Here is a 22,616-nt window from a genome sequence, read left to right as displayed (position 1 = left end):
GCCCTCTTGACGGCTTCAAGGGCCAACGCTGGCCTCTGAAGAACCCTACGACGGCCTCGGAGGGTCTCAACTCAACGTAGGCAGGTGCCAGGAGACATGCTTGCCTCTGAGGGCCCCGCAGAGTTCAGCTTCAGAGGATCCAACGACCTTTGTGGACCTTACGAAATACGAAGGTCTCCGAGAGCTCACGCAGGGTCCTAAAATTCCACACTGATTCTCAGGCCCCATGTCGGCTTGTTGAGGCACTTTATTTGCTCTTGGTGCCCCGTCGCCGGCCTCTGAGAGTCTCAATGTCGGAACTTATGGGGCCATGGGACCTACACCGGCTTTTATGGCCCCTACATCGACTCTTGGGACTCATGACCCATGAAATGTGGGTCTAAGCGGCTTCTAAGAATCCCCATGCTGTTTCTAGTAGCCGCCAGCCGAATATTAGGGCTCAAACGCGAGCTCCTGGGACCCCGTGCAGACCCCAGGGGTCTACCTGCCTCTAAGACCCCATTCATACTTTTGGGGCTCAAACACTTGCCCCTGAAGGCCCCACTGAGACCCCTTTCCTTTATTCAGTCCTCCATACCGGCTCTTTAGGCTAAACATCATGGAGGGCCTCCACACAGGCTTTTTTGGGGTCCGATGCCGGTTTCTGAGAGCCCTCAAAAGACTTTCGAGCCTATACTGCCTTCTGAAACCTTTCAGCAACTTTCAAGGGACCAACCCTGATCGGAGGGCTCATTCAGTCTGGGGAGTCATGTAGGTCTCTGGAGGAGTCTCTATGTGGTCGGTTTCCGAGGGGCTTCTAAACACGGTCTTCTTGGAACGGTCTCGTATGTAGGGCCCTCAATGGTCCACTGCGGATCCAGAAAAGTGGTTTGAGACGTTGCGGGTGGTGGCTAGACTAAAAGATTAGCCGATAAAAAACTAGCTGCATTTGCTTCCTTATGCTTTCATTATTCGAGATAGGTAGGTACCTACACTGCAATTTCAAACCTTTTACAGAACTTGTGTGTATGGGGATAGTTATCCAAAATCTTCGTTTTTCATAAATCAATAACAATCACTAAAAAACTGAAGGGGGCCCAAAACTTCCAGAGGGGCCCCTTGAGAAAACTTTGCACCCCCATCCAAAATTACCTTCCGCCGCCACTGGAGTCTTAGCCTGTTGTCCGTCCCGATCAATGTCGCTTCCGTCGCCGCCTCGGTCACGATCGGCGGAACGTCGCGGCCGACGCGCGCGACGGAGGAGCATGGTGCGGCCATTCGGCACTAGGTCAGAGCTGGGATAGGGGTGGGAATCGAGGTCCATGGGAAGGGAAGGAGGGATCGAAATGAGCCACTAGGTCAGAGCCCGGGAGTTGGGAATCGAGGTCCATGGGGAAGGAAGGAGGAATCGAAATGAGCCACTAGGCCAGAGCTCGGAGAGAGGGGTTGGGGATCGAGGTCTATGGGGAAGGATGGAATGGATCAAATCGAGCCACACTGGGTCAGAGCCAATAAGAAGGCTGCGAGTTGCGACCGAGGAGGCTCATGGGAAAGGGAAGGGATGGGCTGGACACTGGACAGTTATACCATGGGTCAGTGACAGGTGGTCACCTCACCAGTGGGGGGGTAAGAATGGAGGGAATGAGAACCAGGCAGAGGCACTGGATCAGAGCCGGAAAGCCATGGAGGTGGCCCTGGTGAGATGAGAGGGGATGGGAGCTGAACAGAGCCACTGGGTCTGAGACTCTGGATTTGTATGAAAATGGAACGGCATCGGAGCGGAGCTCTGGGCTCCGATTTGGGTCGGACCATGCAGCCATTTGCCTCAGATGACGGTTGCAAATGAGAACAGTTGACTGGAACGACGTCGGAGCGAGGTTCGGACCCCAGGCGACGGAAGACAGCGGAATCTTCCGCGCGGGACGGGGCTAACGGGAGGCCGGGAGGGACTGGACGCGGCCGACGGGAGGCCGGGAGGGACTGGACTGGGCCGGCGGGAGGCCGACGGGAAGAACTGGTCTGGGTCGACGGGAGGGTGGGAGGGCGGAAAGTTTGTTAGTGTTTGCAGCTGTCGGTTGGCAGCAGTAACCGACCCAGCTGGTACCGACTCAGCTGCTACCGACCCAGCAGCTACCCACCCGACGGCCACCTACCCAGCAGCTGTTGGTTGGCAGCTGTCGGCCCAGTAGCTGTCGGTGGGGCAGCCGACTGTCAGCCGGCAGCAGCTGTCGCCCAGCAGCAGCAGCCGTCGTCCGGCAGCCGGCCGCGGGGCAGCCGGCCGCCACGCCCCGCCGCTCCTGGGAGGGACGGCTGCCGTCGGTCCGTGCGGCGTGCCGTGCGCTGCCGGTCGTCGGTGATGGAGCTGTCTCCTCAGGGACGGCTGACCGGAGCTGTGATGGAGCTGCCCCGCGCCGGCCCGCGCCTCCTGCGCCACCGCGACCCGTCCCGCTGCCGTCCCGCCCGCCGCCCGCCGCCCGCCGCACGGCAGACAGAGCCCGCTCCGGGGCGAGCGATGACGAGCAAGGACGGCAGAGGAAGGAGGGAGAAATGTTGCGAACCGAAGGAGAGGATAGAGTGCATAGAAAGGGGGTAAACTGAGGCAGAGAGTGGGGTATACGGAGATGAAGGCTGGGTAAGCTGAGGCAGGCGATGGTGTGAGCTGAGGAAGAACATGGGGTAATATGAGGCAGAGCGTGGGGTAATATGAGGCAAAATGTGGAATAGGCTGGGTGGAAGATGAGTGGCATATAAAGATGCTATAGCATTGGGATGGCCGATTGAGGTAGAGCTACGGCAGATGACGGCTGACTCAGGTAGAGGTTAGAACGGAGGCCGGACGACTGTGATGGAGACCGCGCCGCCAGAGGACAGTCAGCTGGGACGACCGGTCCGAGCTGTGCGCGGCTGCAGCACCGGGTCTGAGCCCCCCCCCCCCCCCCCCCCCCCACCGGGAGGGCGGCGCGTCCCAGCGGGAGTCCTCGAGCACCGCACTCCTGATGGGGATCCGATGTGGCCCAGAAATGATACTGATGTGGTCACGGCAATGCCGGAACGGAAATTAATGCCACCAGGAAATGTGTTACTGCTCTACGGGGGTTAGGCCTGTATTTAGCAGTGAATCTAACAGTATCAAAAGTGCTGTTATAGTTTTATTGCTGATAAATTGAAGAATTTACTGATGTTTACATTGAGGTATTTACACACTGCGTCATACATATGTGGCATGTGCAATGTGCATAGCTTTTTTCAACAAAATGATCTACGTAGCAAAAAGAATGAGAATGGCCGGTTTTCAACTGCGTTTTGTGCAGCATTGTAATACTCTTACCCGAAACATATATTTTAAACCCACAAATAAAATTAACAATAATCTCACATCAGCACACTATACCAGTCTATAGCCAGACCTGTTTAAAATTCTGTTAAAATATACGCCAGAAGTTAATCTTTTCATCAGTGACTGAAAAGTCTGGGTATCTATGGCGGGTTCTGTGCCCCGGCTGAGCTATTTCTAGCATAACCCTGACGTGCATCCGTAGATAGCTCCGGGTTCTGTATTACGCCAGCCTTTACACACTCCGTGGGCTCAGCCCAGGTAAGACCGTATATTTAGCAGTTGGCTCGGATGGATCTGATCCACGGTGATCGATTACGGTGCTAAAGGGAGCCTAGAAGTTACTAACCTAACGACTGCCGACCAGCAGTTTCGTGCATTATTTCATTTCTTTTATTGGAATGTAAGGTCACATACATCAGCCCCAACAACAGGGTTCGGCAACGGCAAGATATGGACAATGAAGGCATTGGTTGCAATATGTTTGTCGGTCAGTCTCCAGGTCCATGTTCACTCTCGTCATACCTGACACCAATCAGTACAAAAAGTGACTCGTGCGCTATCATCCGCTCTCCGCTGTCAAGAGGCGTCTGCTGACACGCTAGCACCTGTTGTCGACCGTTTCCGTCTGCCAGCGTCCGTCTCCGCCTGGGCAGCGCCCATACGCCTGTCGCGGGAACGTTTACCCCCGCCAGCAGCCGCGCCTAAAACAACAGCTGACGCGCAATATCTGCGCGCCCGATCGCCGCTCGATATTCAAAGTGGACACGCGCCCATTGTTGTCACGCAATATCTCGGCAGGAAAGGCAGCGTTGCCGTTTATGCAAGCAGATGTTTGCTTTGGCCGTAAAAATATAGCAGAAGCGACGCCTTGAGTGAGCATCAAATTTCAATATATTGTGCTTGGAGCCTAATGTATTTTTCAAAGTATGCTAATCATGACGAAGACGCTTTTTGTTTTGCTGAAACTACGCAAGTGATGCTTGATACTCAACGGATGAGGGAAATTCTGGAGTTTTAGAACACACATCTCGTATTCTTTGCCATTATGTATTTCTTGCAAATGCCAAGTGGATTATTCTACAGTGTTGTCGGTACTTCATCTGACTTTTCGCTGTCAACAGACAACCCTTATTCAGGGCGTAAATAGGATGGAGAAAAGCTTTGCACATCGTTCTGGTAGGTATTTACTTTTTACACATTAACTGTGACTGGGTCCGTCACCACAATAACGCAGCGCTCAGAGGAGAGATCTCACAGCAGTGTTCTCACTACCGTCTCCGACTTCAGACGGCTGCTCTTGTCAGCTCATTTTACACGGCTCTGGTTGTCTGCTCTGTCCTCGCTGCAGACGGTCTCTCATGGTGAGCGGCCGCCACCGAGCTCCAGAGAACAGACGCGGTACGGGTCGGTGAGCGACTCCCAGCGGCGGCCACCCGGCCGGGTCGGACTCGCTACCCGCTAATGAACCCCGACGAGGCAATCACGCGCCAGAGTCAGACGCCGCGGACGCACTTGGTCACCTGAGGGGCAGTCGCTGCGCAGCCGAGCGGAAGGAGGACACTGCTCCGAGCGGCGCGGAGATGTCGCCAGGGCGTGCTACGCTGTGTTCATACGCTCCATGTGCTCTCGTGTGCTCCTTAGCTCATCAGCTTCCTTGATCGCCATGACACCGGCAATGCATGTGATTCCCTGCGCGCTGCGCAGCCCGGCCACTCACCGCTCACTCGCTGTCAGGTTGAAGGGCTAGCGGGCGAGCTGATTCGTCCCGTGTTCCAATTGCCGCGCCTGATCTCGTTAGTGTGGAGCGGCGGCGACTGAAGCAGGCCGACGGTGCTCGCTCAGACACAGCGAACTGAACACAGCGTACCGGCGGACCGGCCAACTGTCGTGGGACCGAAAACTTCCACGGGCTCGGCGAATCGCTGATTGAGCTGATAATGGCAAACATTGGACGCTCAATAGACGGGACAATACGGACCTAGCGCTAATGGATTATTCCTGGTAATTACCTACCGGTCCGCTCTTCTCGTGCCGATTGAAAAAGATGGAAAACTTAATGAGTTCAGGCTCACGCATGGGCTACTTTTTTGCTTGAAAAGACATAAACGTCGTTAAAAGAGCATTATACGAGTACATTTTACTTGGTCATCATTTTTCTCTATTCTTCCTAGAAAAAAGCCTTATGGACAAGATTGCTAATCTTCCCCGGTCGTATGTAGCTTTTGTAATGTGCGTGATATTTACTGATGATGTCATTTCTCGCCGATTTCTCAAGACCAAGAAAAGGCCACTCATAGTCAGAGGTCGCAATCCACATCAATCCTTATTTAAACCATTAATATGAAATATGAGAGCTGGGACTGCTGCCCAAGACTACGTCCCTTACGATGGCAAACGACCAATGTATGAATAATTCTGCTCACGATCGCGCCACATTTACGAATTGCTGCATGTTCTCATTTAGAGCCGGACATATTCTCGCTTTATATGAATAAGTAGTAGAATATAATTAGGCTTAATAAATACTTTTATCACCTAGTGTGTGCTTACGCACATCCTAAGTAGTCTGCTGTCCTTCTTTCACTACGTTGGTTGATGCGTAATGACATGCTTGCCGTCACACAGCATACCTGCACTGCAGTGTGTGACCTCTCTCCGCTCTCTCTTCGGCAGGTTTTCTGAACCCGAGCGTGGGCCCCACGCAGCAGGTGACCAACAACGGCCTGCTGGACCAGATCGCTGCGCTGCACTGGATCCAGCAGAATGTGGAGGCGTTCGGCGGTGACCCGGACAAGGTCACCCTGTTTGGCCACGGCTCCGGAGCAGCCTGCATCAGCTTTCTGCTCAACTCACCGGCGGCCGTCACTGGTGAGAAATGAGCGGCCAGGTGAGAATGGACAGTGTGTGTGACAGGTGAGAAGTTGGGGAACAGATGAGAATGTAGGGGACAAGTGTGTGTGTGGCGAAGACTAGTGAGTTCAGTAATAGGGAAGGTCGGTGAGGAGTGGCAGAAGAGGTGATTATGGTAGATAATATTTTTTTTTTTGAAGTGGTGGGAGGTGAGAAATGGTGGAATATTGGTGGTAAGTGATTGCAGAAAAGTAAAAAGAGGTAGAAAAACAGGTCAAGATGGAGGGAGACGAAAATAGTGAAATAAGCCTATCAAAATGAGACAAACAGATGAGAACGAGTGAGAACTGATGGATGAGAACGAACAAGTGAGGAACGTGAGGAGGTTTGTGAAAACCAGGGGGCGTAGTTGAGACGCTAAGGCGTATACGAGAGGTCAGCGGTCAGCGATGAAAGGTAGACGGGGGTTATGGGTCAATAAAGAGCTACGTGGGGGCTTCACTGAAGGCTGCAGGCAGGTCAGAGAAGCCGTGAGATTGTTGGAGTTTGCGGTGGATGCTGGCCATCAGTGCGGACCGCCGGAAGGTCAGAGGTCAGTGAGGTCAGGTCACCGGAAGGTCAGAATTAGGTGAGATCAGGTCGCCGGAATGTGGCAGGCGTTATCGACGGTGTTACTGTCCGGTAGGTGGGCAACTGCGCGTAGAGTTCTTAGTTATGGGACCACCGACTTGCAAACTTGTTTTAGATAACTGTTTGGTTCTGTCGATGGGCGGCCATCGACTTATCATGTGTGAAATTTGTGAAAGTACGATATGAATGCTTTCTTATAAAGGCTAGGAAAAATTGAACAATGTTTTTGCAACTATTATGGCTACTGATCGAATTGGATATAGTTAAGCTTTTCTTATTTTGTTTACTGCAGTATCACTGTTGCTAATCAAATTTTCATGAATTTTACGTTTGTTTGAAAGCGTAGTTGAGTAACATCTTCTTGCATAGGCGAATCATTTTCAAGCACCTGATGAAAAGTGCTTTTTCGTTTTCGTCCACTTTACCCAACACTCGCCTAGCCCCCATCAACTTCTGGCAAACCGCTTTCGCCTATAAATAGCTAAATCTCATTTCTATCCAGCCATCGACACCCCGCGTTTCTCACTCTGAAGCTGGTCGTCCTGTCGGCTCCCCTGTGGGATTTGGTCGACGGAGGGTGTCCAGTCGACACGGCGGCGCGGCGGCGCGCGGCGGCCGCGGTAATGGAACAAACACTCGGCGCGATGGCCATTCACGGAGCCCGTTGAAGCGTCCACCAGAGCGGACCGGCTGCCGACATCGACCGTTGGAGAGCAGCCCCTCTGCGCCTCCGGTCCTGCCCTCAGGCCCGCCCACCGCGCCGCCCGGCCGGCCGGCAGCGTCCCTCCAGACCGGCCGACGACACGACTTTTCGAAACGCTATGCATTTTTGAACCGGCTCAATGTGCCCCACGGACTGGATGAATCATTGAAGCAGAGTCGATTTACGGAGCGCATTACGTTTGGCTGAGCCGCATTCAGCTCCGTCAGGTCTTTGATGGGCTGGACGAGTTTAGGAAAATGTCACGTACTCGTTTCTTGGACTAGCGTCGTTGCGTGTTTCAGAAATAGTCTACTCAAGTTACTCGTCCTTACAGAAGCTTCCAGGTACCTGACCACTCACCTCGCCCAGATTGTCATGAAAACGCTGTCCGCTCGTAAGCTAAGCTGGATCCATTTCGTGCAAATAATTTTGCAGTTATTTTCGTGCACTGTACCTTAGTAACGTGTACCTACTCGTGTTTTTGTGACTTCTAGCAATAAGGTTTTGGTTGAAATGATTCGGTGTTCTCGGCGATTGTATTTACTAGTTACTACACGACACTTGCCGTTGCCGACCAAATTCCTGCTACATCTCCAAACCGGGTCAACTAGGAAATTTCGTCTCGAAGACGGTTAAACGCCGGCCGCCGCCCGTCCGTCGGCTCGACGCACCACTTTTTATCGACAGCCGGCTCCTAGATGGGTCGGGCGGATCATAGATCGTCATAGCGAGCCTTCGGGCCGCCCCGCTCGGACGGGAGCGGCCATTAGATTAGTGGGCCCTGATAGTCGGCCTTTGTCTCACATTGCTGTGAGAGGAGACGTCAATTCTGCTCTGAGATGGCGACAGCCGAGACGGGCGAGCTGATCACCCAGTGACGTCCGCTGTCGATACGGCTCGTCTCCGTCCTGTCCCGTCCGTCCCGTCCCCGTCCCCTCCTGTCCCGTCCCGTCCCGTCCCGTCCCCGTTCCCCTCCTGTCCCGTCCCCTTCCCCGTCCCGTCCCGTCCCGTCCTCGTCCCCGACCCGTCCCATTCGTCCCGTCCCCTTCCCCGTCCCGTCCCGTCCCGTCCCGTCCCGTCCTCGTCCCCGTCCCTTCCCGTCCCGTTTACGCCATTTTGTCTCATGCATTGACATCCTGAGCTGCCCCTTTGTAATCAATCTGCGCTTTTTAGCTATGACGGTGACACTTTTCTGTCCTCTGATATATTGAAGACGGCATCGTTCAGGCGGCCCAAGCGTGTTCCTCAGCTGGATCGGACGTCAACCAGGGCTGGGACATTATCTGTGTCTATGGAGTCTGGCGGAGTGGAAATCATACACAGAAGTCACAATATCTGCAGCCTGTCGGGGCTGCGGCTCTAGCGGCTAGAATCATGTTAATCTTAAATACTTCTAAGTAGATAAAACAAATGAAGACGAGGATGCTAAGAGGAATTCTCTACCCGTATCTCCGCATTACATCAGATCATTCGTTACGTGTCTTCTCCGTTTTCTCCATTCCAACTATCCGGGGATCTCAGCTACTACCCGAACCGAGCTTCAGCTGGCGCCGAGAGCTTTTATAGCGGCCATGTCTTACCTCTCGAGGCCTATCTATCAGCCACTCTATGCAGATGGCTCATCGGGCTGGGGCGGCGCCGCCTCTGGAACAGTGGACGCGTCTCTGAACCGGCCGGCCGGCGCAGACCCTGCCGGGCAGACATTACCGTCCGGCGCGGCATCACCAGTATCAGCGCGGTATCAGCGCGGTATCAGCGCAGTATCAGCGCAGTATCAGCGCAGTATCAGCGCGGTATCAGCGCAGTATCGGCGTGATATCAGCCGCGCCGGCTGCTCAGGCGCTTTATGGCCCTCGGACGAGAAAAACGGGCCAATTCATTGTGCCGTGGCCGCTGACAGTCTCGTCCGTCTTACTCATGGCTTTGAATTTCCATAGCTCTCTCGCGCCCGGTGGTGGCGGTGACGGTGGCTCCTCCTCTCCCGCTCCTCTCCCTACCCCTTCCCCTCCCTCCGTCCCGATTCCCGACTCCAAACGGCACCATCCTCCCGCTGAGCAGTGCCATTGGGCGGCCGAAACTGGGCAGCTTCAGCTGGTGCTCAGACAACGCGGATGTAGTTCACAAATGATTCATTTCTTGTCAGAACGATGCTTTGTCTTATCAGGACACATTAATGATGTCGTCGTACGCTGGACATGAGATGATGGCTTTGTCCTTAACTGCGGACGCACCCGTTACTTGGCCTGACAGACGCATTGGTATGTCCATTGCGGGTAACTAGTGATTGTTCTATAGCCGGCTGGTAAGATGTGGCTTCTTCCTCCTCCTCCTCTCTCTCTCTCTCTCTCTCTCTCTCTCTCTCTCTCTCTCTCACTCACTAACTCACTCTCTCTCTCTCTCTCTCTCTCTCTCTCTCTCTCTCTCTATCTCTCTCTCCTTTTCTCTCTCTCCTTTTCTCTCTCTGCTCTGTCTTTTGGTTTCTCTCTCTCTTTCTCTCTCTCTTGACAATGATGCAATGTTGCTGCTTCATATAGAGGCTACAAATTCAAAGATTCACTCATACCTAAATCAGCCATCAGCACTTATGTTGTTGCCATGTTACATAGTAGCAAATACCAATCCTCGACTTTCTTCCTCATGTGCCTTCATCCCTTTCATGGCTCAATTGAAACGACAGCTCATTGCGAGCCGGCGCACCTTTAACAAAGGAAGTCGCGTCGGTTTTACGTCGCTCGTTCTATCCGTCTTATCCTCCATAGTGCTGCGTTGAATCGATGGCTGGATGAGCAGCCGTCGACGCACGAAGGCGCCGGAAGCGGCTCTGATGTATTACAGAAGCGGCAGACCGGGCCTGGTCCGGTCGGACGCTGTGGAGGGGGCGGGGCGCGGGACCTGTGGCGGGGAGGCTTGTAATTCCGGCTACACGATGGGCTCGAAACAGCGCAGCTTGAGTATGATAAGACAAAACTATGTAACGTTAGGTAAAGCTAAGCAGTTTGTGGCAGTTGTTGGTCGACAGTTGTGAGGTTGTGCGGACACATGTTACACGATATCAGTGATGCTACTGCACGCGCACCCGCCAGGGGGGACTGTTTCCATGACCAAATCTCAGAAGTGGTTGTAACGATTGCATTCAAATTTTTTTCCCCGCTAGGGACCGGCAAGAAGGGTGTCCCGTTCCACTCAGTTGGGGTCGCTCTTTCCACATCTGTACGTGCGAGGGTCACATTTTCATCTCAAGAACGGCTAGGCCGAATGCACTCAAGCTGGCGTACCGCTAAGAATCACTATCTACCGTTTACTCATTGTGACGTAGCAAAAGATTAGTCGAGCAGCGTAACTCGTTTGTGTGAAAGCACCCACGTTTCAAAACTAACATCAAATGTGGTAAAAATACATACAGCACTGAATCGCTATTTCCATCGCTTATTTTCCTGCTGTATCCAAGCGTTTTTGTTATCCAATCTCTATTTTCTTCTCCTGGCTTTTGGCAGAGCTCATGCCCTACTTTGATGTTTTCAGCATGGCAATTTCTGCTCTTTCAAAATTTACTGTCTCCGAGTTCCAATAAGCAATTCCACGGGTGGAACGGCTTCTGAGAAATATTGAACGGCCCTAGAACGTGGGCTGGACGTAATCGCCTCAACACGGGGAGAACGCAAATACAAACAACTTTGGTCCTCAAATCGGTCGTAAACGAGAAATCAATGTAACTTTAACATATATCGCTGTCGAACAAGAAAATGAAATGCTGAAACGGAGCACATCAAATAAGTTTTAAATGTCAGAGGATGATGGATTGAGACAGTTCGATAATAAACTGATTTAGTAGTATGTCAGTATCACAGATTCCGCGCCGCCTGACCGGTTCACGCAATCAGGCGTAAACGAAAACTGGTGCAGGTACTCACAAGATAACCGTATTTCTTGATGTTCACTTATTTCATTCATGCTGGCTTTGTTATTTACACGTAAGAGTCGCACGTTCATCCATTATTTTATGCGCTTTAAATCCCCTCTCAGTGCCGGAAATATTGACTCCTTACACCAAAAGCTATACCAAAATGTCTGTCCGCTGTCCATGCGTGGCCCTATGACCTGTTAGTTTTCGTCATGATTCTTCAGAGGTTAACACAACGTAATGCATCGTAATACCTCGCTTAGGAAATATCTTACAAAGTAAACCTTCCTTGACAAAGTTCTCATTCCAACGCTGATGTCACCTTCGTCCGCAGATCTCTTCCACCGGGCGATCGTGATGTCGGGCTCGTCTCTGAGCAGTCTGGCTGTGGTGCAGGACCCGGCACAGTACGCGCTCCGACTGGGGGTGCAGGTGGGCTGCGTAGAGTCCGAGGACTCCACCACCAACAGCGAGCTGCTGGTCGACTGCCTCCGCGAGCAGAGCGTCGAGAGACTGCTGGAAGCGGATGTTGGAGGGTACCAGTTTCTGCCGACGTTTGGGCCCAGCGTGGACCGCGTCGTCGTGCCGGCGACGGTGCGGAGAGGCGCCAGACGCAACCAGGGCAAGGTGTACAGTCTGATGTTTGGTGTGGCTGAGCGGGACGCCTCGAACATGCTGGCCGATGACGACTTACGCGAAGGCATGACGCTCGACCGGCGCGACCGGGTGCTGCGCTCGTTTGTGCGGAACACGCACTGCTACAGCAATGTGGAGATTTTCTACTCGATCATTAACGCATACACCGAGTGGGGCCGAGCGCGGCGCGGTGACAAGGAGCGGCGCGATGAGACGTTAGCGGCGCTCACGGACGCGGTGTTCGTGGCACCCGTGACGGCCGACGCCGACCTGCACGCGCCGCTGGAGGCATCCCCGAAGGACGCCGACCCGACCTTCTTCTACGTCTTCAACAGAGAGAAGAAGGGAGCCCCGTCAGACGAGGTGAGTCGCTAGGAGGGGGGGGGGGGGGGTCTCGACTAATGACTACCTTTCATCACTGTTTCTTGCTATCCACCAGACATGTGCATGGATCCGAGTGATAGATCTCTGATCTCAGTGGATCTCGAAGCAAACTGCGGCTCAATATATGATCCCAACGGATCCAGCATGAAAAACAATTATCCTGGATCTATGATCTCATAGGATCTGACGATAAACCAAGAACATGGATCTATGATCTGATTGGATCCCACAATGCACAACATTTGAAACCAGGTTTCCAATTGTTTTTATGTCAATAAGTGCAACAAAACTATGAATTGGGACGTGCAATCACATAAAATCACTAAAACAGAACGTTTTTGAGTTGCAACAAGTGATTTTGGGGGAATTTTGTGTTGACAAAAAGTAAACGAGGATCTATGATTTCACTGGATCTCAAGCAAAAAATTAGACTCCGATTCATGATCCCTACGGATCTGTCGATAAATTGTAGATCTGGATCTATGATCCCGTCGAATCCGAGATCAAGATCCGCCGGATCAGGTCCCAGATCCATTTTCTCGGATCTAGGCACATGTCTGCTATCCATCCATATAAGATGCCTGCTATAAATATCGGCTTACGCCCACCAAATTCTGAGAACGGCCAGGCCACATGAATTCCCAGCAATCTCGTGCCATGTGACACTGTCCAGGCGTCGGGAGCCCTCTCAATAGAATCTCATTTCACAATATTTCCCTGTCCGCGGTAAGAACTGAAAATAGCCCCGAACAGAGCTGCCAGCCGCGCGACATTATCCCAGGGCTGGCGTGAGGGCCGGCGATGGCGATACTTGCGATCCTCTGCTTGTGTAAACGGCCGGCCCAGCGTGCCTGAAACCGGCCGCCTATGGCTCGTAAGGACCAACATATTGAACAATGTATGCCGATGAAGGAACGTATGGCGACACAAATGGTGTACATGTTTGAAACGGGACACAGCTGTGCAATTTTCCCGGCACGACACGGAACAAGTTTTCAGTTCGAGTGGCTGTGATATGTGTGGAAATTTGTACGTGGTGCTATGAGTGTCGGTAAAATTCCCTTGCAGTAGAATGTGACAGCAGCGGCTGCTGCAAACTGCTTTTGAGGCATATTTCAATGCCAATGCCAGGACAAAATGCACTGAACATTGAAGAAGACATAGACCAATATGGCCTCGACAAGAACGCTAGTGTTTTTTTTTTACTTTCAGTTCAAGCCTGACAAAGCTCAAGACAAAACGTAAGTTAGAACTGAACACTTTTACTAGCCCCTTTTCAGAGCAAGAGAAGGTTTGAGGATCTCTGGTATTCACGCCTGTATTCACTGGTATTCACGCCTATAGGATTCACCTATAGGCGTGAAAATAGAAACGGTGGCTTTGCAGCCCACGCTGGCGCGAAGTCTGCGACCTTGGCAAAGTTTCCGGAGATCGTGTCTCGCTAATGAGATGGCCACCGGTTAAGTGAGGTAGGTCGTCACCTCAAGCGGGTGTCGGAAGCGACGAAGTAGTGCAGGATAGGGATTGACGTACACAAAGTCATCTTTCCGCCTGGTAAATAAACGACGCTATAAATACTGTCTGACTTCCTTTAGGCTTAACTTAATATGAATAACGGAACTACAATGGGTAGGCCGTTCTGGGAAAACTAAATCCAGCCTATTCCAAGTCGAGAACGGATTTCCAGCTGGGAACATTTATTATGCGTTGAGGCTCAGTTTCATTTAACAACTGAAACAGTCGAGGTAAGATGGTTTTAGCAGTGAATTAAATAGGATTTGCTCTAGTACATTGTCACACAACACAAAATTTAAGACGAGTTTCTCGCTGAAATCTGAGACACCTCCTCCATACCGGCGCCGCCGTTTTATCTGCCGCTCAATGGCGGCCGTCCGGTCACAGGACATCCATCCTTCCTCGGTCGACTGCCGGCTGTCGGTGTCGCCGATAGCCTGGGGTGCCCACAGCTGCTCCGCGTCCGATCCATGTTGACCTCGACCCGGGCGACCAGCGGCGGCCGGCCCCGGGCCCAGGTGTCGCTATTTTCTCCGTCAGCAGCGGATTCCGGCTAGACACATCACAGGGGCAGGGCTAGTGCGCTGAGTCACCTCCCGGGCCGGGTGGGTCTCCCCACCGGCGCTGGGGCTGTGTGCAGGTCTGGGAGCAGCAGCTGAGGGCAGAGGGGAGCGCGGTCAGCGACATCAGCGATAGCGACATGCTGACCTCTGTCCTAGCGCGCGCTCGGCGCGGCTCGGGGACACTATCACCGCTCTGATTCGCTGACTGGGCAGCCTGGTGTGCCGGCCGACCGGCGGTGGTCAGCCGCGCTGCTGGCGTGGCCCCCGGCCGCCCACCGCCCTCCAGGCCGACCCCAGCGACGCCCGACGCGGCTGCTCGATATTCATAGGCTTAATGGTGAGGCGGCAGAGGCGGCGCCGGCCGAGCGGCTGGCATCGGTGCCCGGAACTGTATCTGGCCGACAATCTCGGCCCGGGGCCGGCCGTTCTGTGCCGCTCTGCAGACAGTAGCACTCCGCCAGCCCGCCCCGAGGGGCGCTGGGTGCTGGGTAACACCGCCCACCGCCCGCCGCCCGCCGCCGCGGCTCGCTCGGCCGTCTGACCCCAGCAAATGATGCGGAGCCGGTGAGCGCCGAACAGGGACGGCCGCGCCAGGTCTCTGCTATCAGATCCGGGGCATTAGTCGGACGGCATCTCCGTGGATTGCCCCGTGCACGGAGCTGCCGAGATCGATGCTATTGGCGTCTGGGCAGGCCCGTGAGCGCCGCCCCGGAGAGCGGTGTTTTCCCTGTGCCGGAATGGAATAAATCAGCGCTGTTCGCCGACAATGTGGCCCGGCGCCGCGATTTGTTTACACTAGTTTTGTCAGTAGACGAGCGAAGCGCAGCTGGAAGTTTTCCAAATGCTCCTGCATATTCGGACAGAATGGGACGGGATGTGTCGGGTGATTCGATGTGGCCTTCCCCAATCGCTGGTCGATGCGCCCAGCACAGTAGCTCTTACAGCTAATAACGGTGTGGTGTCACGTTGCACGAAATGTCAACCCATAGACCTCTGTATACACACAGAAAAATATTGACACCGTTAGCGGTGTAATTGCACAGTATGTACATATCTGAGCACTTGAGGAAAGTTAATTTAGTCCCTTCCCCGCTTAAATTACTCGCGCTTCCAAATGAACACCAGAAGGTAATAGAACACTGTTAGGAGGGTTGGGTGTTTTACTACATGTAGCAAAACACCCAACCCTCCTAACAGTGTTCTATTACCTTCTTCCTGGTGTTCATTTGGAAGCGCGAGTAATTTAAGCGGGGAAGGGACTAAATTAACTTTCCTCAAGTGCTCAGATATGTACTGTGCAATTACACCGCTAACGGTGTTAATATTTTTCTGTGTGTACAGTCTATGGTCAACCATGCGTCTGGCTTATTGGCGATCTGGGTGCGACAAAAAAAAAAACAATATTTATATCTTGCTGGGTTATTGCCAAATATCAGGACTGATGAACACTGCACCCATATTTGATTTGGACTTCGGTGTGCTATTCGCGAATATAACTATGTAGGTAAGGCGTTTTAAATATTTTTTGATGGCATTTTATTTTCCTGTTAAGTCCTGTTACATACTATATTTTCGGTGTTTGTATTTGCAGTATAACTAATCGCATAGACTGCGTCATATCCAATACCAATGTCATACACTCTATTCCAATAATTGTTCCACGCAACAGCAACTTAACGTTTCATTGTCACCATTGACCGCCTTCAATGCTCTGACCTGACACCGGTACTGTTACCTGACTCTCCCCTCCCGTCCTCTCCCCGGCAGAGCGTGGGAGGAGAGCACGGCGCAGAGATACCGTTCGTGTTCGGCTGGCCCCTGGTTCAGGAGACCACCGGCGCGCCGCAGTTCACTGCTGACGACATCGCCCTCAGTCAGACCGTCATGACCTTCTGGACCAGTTTCGCCAAAACCGGGTGAGTCCAGTGCGGTGTGGGGATCACTGCACTGGTGAGCTGTGGCACGATCCTGTAACAGGATTCAGTAGTACATAGAAGCCTGGTGAAGATGACTCTCATTGAATCTCCTTGGAATGTATGTGGTATATATGGTCGGACACATGCGTGTTTTAATTAGGCTTCACAGTACACTGAATGGAAGAGAGGTAATCCTTGACGCTCGGAGGTAAGTGCTTGTGAACATGCCAGGAAAACACTGAATTCAGAGCAGTTTCATGGTGTGACAGATTTTCAGATGCTTTGAAGCGTTTGAACTTATTTATTTATCGTTATTTTTAAATTTGTAACAATGCAAATGAATCTAGCCTTGTAATTTCAAAGCTGAGTGCAAGAGGACACCGCTTGAGTTAATGAGGTTGGATTGTGCAAATGTGCATCATTAGCAGACTTACAACTGATGTGCCGCGCGACTATCTAGATATGTTGCATACGCATTTGATGTGTTCTCTTAGCCTGTCGATGAAATCAATACCCGGCTGGCGGCAGCGACAGCCAATACCGGTCGTACAGCTGTTATATGCCTCCATAATGACAGGAGCTCGCTTTGTGCCCGCTCGTCGCCAGTTCTGTAATTGGATTGATTGTCATTATCTGTGTGCGATGTTCCCAGCTGTATTTCTATTCTGTTGTGCTGGCGAGGAACAGTTTACGCGATTGTCCGTAATCGGAGAAATTATACTCGTAGAAGGCCTTGTCATCCTCAACATGTCCGTCAATCTGCGGTGCTCAGTCAATCACATCTACATGTATAGTGCTGACCGAATGATTGTGAAATGCAAGAGTCGATCAGAAAAGACATAAGGACGCAGGTAATTTGCAGACGTCCTGTGTGTTGCAGACGTTATTTGCTGTCACATTTTGGCATTTTGAAAAATCGCAGCGACAGGTAAATTGCCGTAACTAGCTATCCAGTGCAATGGAAATTCTTAGGACTTTTGTCAAGGCAGATTAACGTCGAAATTCTTGTCTAAAAAGTGCAAATACTTTTTCAAACTGAAAGATGATAATTTGTGAGAAGGCAGCTCTGCTCACTGCTCAGGCTTTCAGAGACCAATCCCGAATCTGTATGCTGCGCCGCAAGCACATGTGTACTGCGGCACAGCGTTCTCCAGGCGCTCAGTTGGCAGAGCCATCTATGAGCAGAGGCTGGAAGTACAAGCTGCGCTGCGCGTTGTGGTGCTTCGTGGCGCTTTGCCTTGAGTGACCAGCTAACAAGCAGGACTTTGGGCTCTGATTTAGCTAATTCCAAATGCTACAGTTATGTATTGCACTACGATGTACAAGTATGGAGTGCTTATGCTGGCACGGCTAGGGACTAGGGTACTAGAAGGTTGGGAAGAAACCATGGTGATCGGATCTGCAGGAGTCCATTATCATTTTTCCACCCTTCCTTTTTTGAAATTGAATAAATGCCTTTCATCGTGAGACGCGTTAACTATATCAGTTAAAAGTGATAGAATGATATATTTCGCTGATAGCTTTGGCCTTCCTGGCACATGGGCCTCTGCACTGCGACAATCTCACTTTCATACCGAAAGCGCATGAATTACCCACCCGCCTCTCATGCACCTGTTCTGTACTTATGTAAGCCCCACCGTGTCTTATGTCTGCACGGTTCTAGAGTCTGCCGGGTCACATTATGCTCTCAGTGGGTGCAGCGAGGCAGCAGAACGGACACTGCCGCCGTCAGCTGCCGCAGACACACTCGCTGGCAGTTCGTCGAAACCGGCCGCCGGAGCGGTTGTGTAGCAACCAGGGAGTCGTGGTCGCTTTGGTGAGCACAGGAGAGCGTCCTTTCCGTGTTCCGGCTGATACCGGAAAATACTGGTTAGAAGAAGTGGTGCTGGTAAGGGCTAGCGCCTAGCTAGATAATCGCTGGTGTTAATAGAGCTGGATCATTTGATGGTAAACAGAGAGGTGGTAAACCAGTTGCCGATGCTCGGTGTCAGTCGGTGTCCGCCAGTTGGAACTGATCGGCGGTGCTTGCTGGTTGTCAACAATAATTGATTCTCCAAGATACTCGTGACAATTGATAGTCACTAGCTTTGATCCACGAGCAATCCACTAGTGATCCACGGGCGATCCACGAGAACATGACAATCGATGGCAGCTGCCAACAATTTTCGGCAGGCCGATTCGACAAGTCGTACTTCACAGGCTGTTCATCTACTGTGTCATTTACTAAGTGAGCTGCCGCTGTCACTCCAGTATTCCTGCACCGCTGACATGATCTTATCAGCTCCCGCTGCAGAGCACTGAGCGAGCACTCCACAGCCACCGGGACTCGCTGTAAATTCATTTCGACCCGACCACGGCCAAAGAAATCCTGCCATCGGCGCTGGGGCGATAAATTGCCGGGAATTCATTACAGCGGCCTCCTGTTTTCGGACCGATTCGGCTGTGTGCTGAATCGGCAGCCGGCCAGCCATCCATCCGGCGAGAGACGCAAAAAGACGCCATCATTGTCGCTCGGCCGCCGACGAAATGCGATACGCATATGCGACGACAGTGGCGCGGTGCTACGAAAGCGGCGCGCCCGTGACGCCGATGGTGAAGGGCACACTGCAACGCGTGCTGCACGTAATGATCCGATGAGCGAGCGACGGACGCGCTGTGCAACAGCCAACGCCCACGGTCGCCGCCGCGGCAGATTGCCTGAAGGACCGTGGCGTCTGTTTGCCTGCATTGACGGGCGTTATTGCCGATTTCCTCCGAGCAGCCTCGGGCGCTCGCAGCCGCCGCCGCAGCCGCTGCACCGCCGCCGCCGACAACGACGACGACGACGACGACGACGACGACGAATAACAGCGCGGCGGCACCGGTCGGCGGAGCGGGGCGGCTGGGCGACGCGTGCCGCATGCCGATGGCCTCCCGGACGTGTGACCGGTCGGTCCGGCGGCAGACCAACTGTCTCCGGTACGTGACCGGCCGGCGCGGCCCGATGACGACCAATTGACGCGCTCCCTGGCAAACTGTCGGAGGCTGAAGTCCCCGTCAGGTGAAGGAAGCTGTCAGACAGGCTGCCAAACAATACCTATTCTTAACAACGACCATCACAGAAGAATAATTGGTCATTACAATTAGGTGGAAACATATTTGGTAGGTATGCTTTCCATGGATAATTTTACGGCCCTTTGAGTATATGACGTTGATACGATGTTGTTTGTTGAACAATCTTTCCCATGGGGATGTGATTTTTCCTTCGAAAAAATCAAATGTAATAGGTAACTCACCACAACACGCTTCAACTCAGTGTGAAGGAATGCGTAGTTCTCGGCGTCTTCATATTACGCAGTCCTGGCGGAAAATATATGCGGAGGAAGCAGGCAGTAGGAGCGCCGAGGCGATACATTTTGTTCTCATAAGTGCTGTCAGAGTGTCTCGTCTCCGTTTATCTTCTCGCATAAGTGATGAAATATTATCTGACATAAATAGTTTTACTGGTTGATATCGCCGGTTGGCTCTGGCTGCTTCTGGTTACCAATGCGCTGGTCTTCCGCCTTGCTTCGTTAAACATGAACTTTATTCATGCTCTAATTTATAAGCGGTGCTAAAGCACGATTGATAGCATATGATTATCATAGCTTAATGCAATCAGGCAAACTGTATGAAAACGGTAGGTATGCAAGCGCAGATCGTAAACGTGGTAAAATGCCCAAAGGCGCGTCGGCCAGTGCAAACGATCAAAGCTTTTGAGCCTATTGACATCTTCAGCATAAGTACTAAATATCTTAGCTTTTTGGCAGTAGTCAAGAATGCTTTTATACCTTTGTTACCATTTGTTACCATTTGTGTGTTTGTTTTTTCTTGGTGCGGATGCATTTTGGACTTTTGAGAGTCAAATACTGGAGCCTATTTATGCTTTGCGGAGGTATATCACTAGCATGTTTACAGAAATGCGAACTGCGCCAATTAAATACACCTCGATCCATCAGCCTGCGACTACTCGGGACTGAGTCTGCTAATTTCCCTTGCACATCTATATCTGGGCGAGGCGCAAAACGAGGGAGGTAATTCACCGGAAATTACCAATTAGAGCGTCTTAGATCTGAATTGACCTCGATGAACGCCGCTAATAGTAATTTCCTGACTAGGAGTCAACCCAAGATACGTTTGCATCTGGTAACCGGCTTTTGGTCTTGCAGCTGGGGCGGTCGAAATGCGTGGCACGTGCGAGCGGGGGACAAAGCTGGTAAATCACCAGGATTCCCCTCTCGACGCGCCGCGCGAGGAAGACCACGCCTCAGCAAAGACCGGCTTCGGCTCTAGGCGACGGGGATTAGCGAAGTGAAATACGACATGAAAGCTTTACGAGTGAAACTAAATCAGATGGCGGTTTCGATAGGACCCAACAAGCCTATGATAACATTATTAAGAGTGTCGCTGGTCGAGGATTCCATGCGGCACCTTGCTGGCTAAGGCCGATATTGTTATGTTCTTATTTTTTTTCTACATGATCTTTTAACGTTTTTTTATGGTTTAACTTGCTTTTACCTAGGCTCTACCAATGATACGGCCCTGAAACTGTCATTCAACAGAAAGGGAACTTATCACGATCATAGCGTAACAATCTTTGACTCTTGGCTTTAGAACCGTTGTGAAATAAATGTCGGCTTCATAGCTACAATGGCCAATCAATAGCGAAGCAAAGTTGAAAAAAAAACATGTAGGGTGAAGTCGTATAAGAGTACGCACTTAGTGGATTTCTTGCTCTCATTTGTTTAATATTTGAAAGAAAGAAATCGCAAATAGGGAATATTAAAGTTCATTGAATTAGCCATCAACCCATGGGACAACGATCCTTCAGCGTAAATGGAAGTGGTCTAAAACTGACATTTTCTGAACCGCTGCAGTTGCGTACTCTTACCATATGGGGTGTGTAAGAGTACGCACGCCAGGCGGGTGGAGTACGCAAGCATATGAACACACACCTATGCAGCTTGTACTGTCCAAATGCTTAGCTTCAAACTCAGAAGGCATTTAAGTTAATTCTAGTATCCAAAAAGAAAAACATAAAATAAATCTTTCAAGTCTATAAATCAGGAAATAATCATGTGTGTTTCTAAAAAAAAATGCACAATCAAAAGAGAGAATAACTCGTATTTGGAAGAATTTCGGGTACGCATCTGCATCACAGTGCTCCATTGATGATATACCTACAAAACAAACGTCATTGAGCGATAGATTAATAATTTTATCTGTATATTCGATTTAATGTATAATTCTGCGTACTCTTACCCTCCTGAACAGTGCGTCCTCCTACCGTACATGCAATTCGCGCACAAAACAACTCCGAAACGTTGTGCAAAACTTCGCAAACAGAATATTGCACTGCACAGTATTTCCCCAGATAACCTCACAAGTTTCCCACAACAATCACGGAAATGTACCTTATCTCAACTGCCAAGTATCAAAATTATTGTAACATACCATAATAATATCATAACGCTCGAAAATAATATTCATCGCCTTAAACTCAACAGCGTCGCCGCTCAACGCCCACGTTCCGTTGGTGACAAGCACGCACTGGCGGCTTCATGTCACTTCATGAACTCGACAAACCCGCGTTGCTAAGCAACCGAAACAGCTGATGCGTACTCTTATCGCCCGCGTACTCTTACCCGCCCTTACCCTACCAGAGGTCAGTTGACAGAAGGGATTTCTTTCTGGTAACTGGCTTAACTCCGACTGGGTACAGCTGTGCTACTGAATCAATTAATTGTGATTTTTTACTTTATGCCATGTACTCCTTTTTTCTCACTCTGCCTTTTGTAATAATTCGGTTTCACAAATCTTTGATACGTCCTGCCTCCTGAGATTCTGCATGGTTTCGGCAATATCGCGTATATCGCGGCAGCAATATAGGCACAGCGCCAGCCTCGTTTGTTGACAATGCCAGCCACTATGCACGAACATCCCAGCCATCGGCCCTTATTGGATATTGCAATATTTATTGACTTTGAGCAAACAGAACGAAGGTTGCGACAGCCACTATAGTGGTCTTCTTTGTCAAATGATCCCAACCGAGAATTGGCAGGAATGCTGTGATTCTACTGGAAGCCTGTAATACAACAGCTGCTACAATAAGGTGGCTTTTGGCTGTCTATTTAGGTGGAATTTAGGCTGCCTTATTAAACCTCGAAGACACGGAAGGCGCAAT

The 22,616-nt window shown here is 51.4% G+C and overlaps 1 protein-coding gene across 2 annotated transcripts in view; it reads left to right on the top strand.

The window, feature by feature from the left end:
- The window catches only part of LOC122394134 (neuroligin-4, Y-linked-like), a 136,664-nt gene that overhangs the window by 104,455 nt on the left and 9,593 nt on the right, over positions 1-22,616 (top strand). For both annotated transcript variants that reach the window (XM_043390772.1, XM_043390771.1), the window contains 3 exons: positions 5,990-6,184; positions 11,735-12,399; positions 16,266-16,414. In XM_043390772.1, the coding sequence (XP_043246707.1) occupies positions 5,990-6,184; positions 11,735-12,399; positions 16,266-16,414 (1,009 nt within the window). The remainder of the gene's footprint in view (positions 1-5,989; positions 6,185-11,734; positions 12,400-16,265; positions 16,415-22,616) is intronic.

This window comes from Amphibalanus amphitrite, unplaced genomic scaffold (genome assembly GCF_019059575.1).
Source record: "Amphibalanus amphitrite isolate SeventyFive unplaced genomic scaffold, NRLGWU_Aamphi_draft 000575F_arrow, whole genome shotgun sequence".
NCBI lineage: Eukaryota > Metazoa > Arthropoda > Thecostraca > Balanomorpha > Balanidae > Amphibalanus > Amphibalanus amphitrite.
This window is presented reverse-complemented; position numbering and strand designations above follow the sequence as displayed.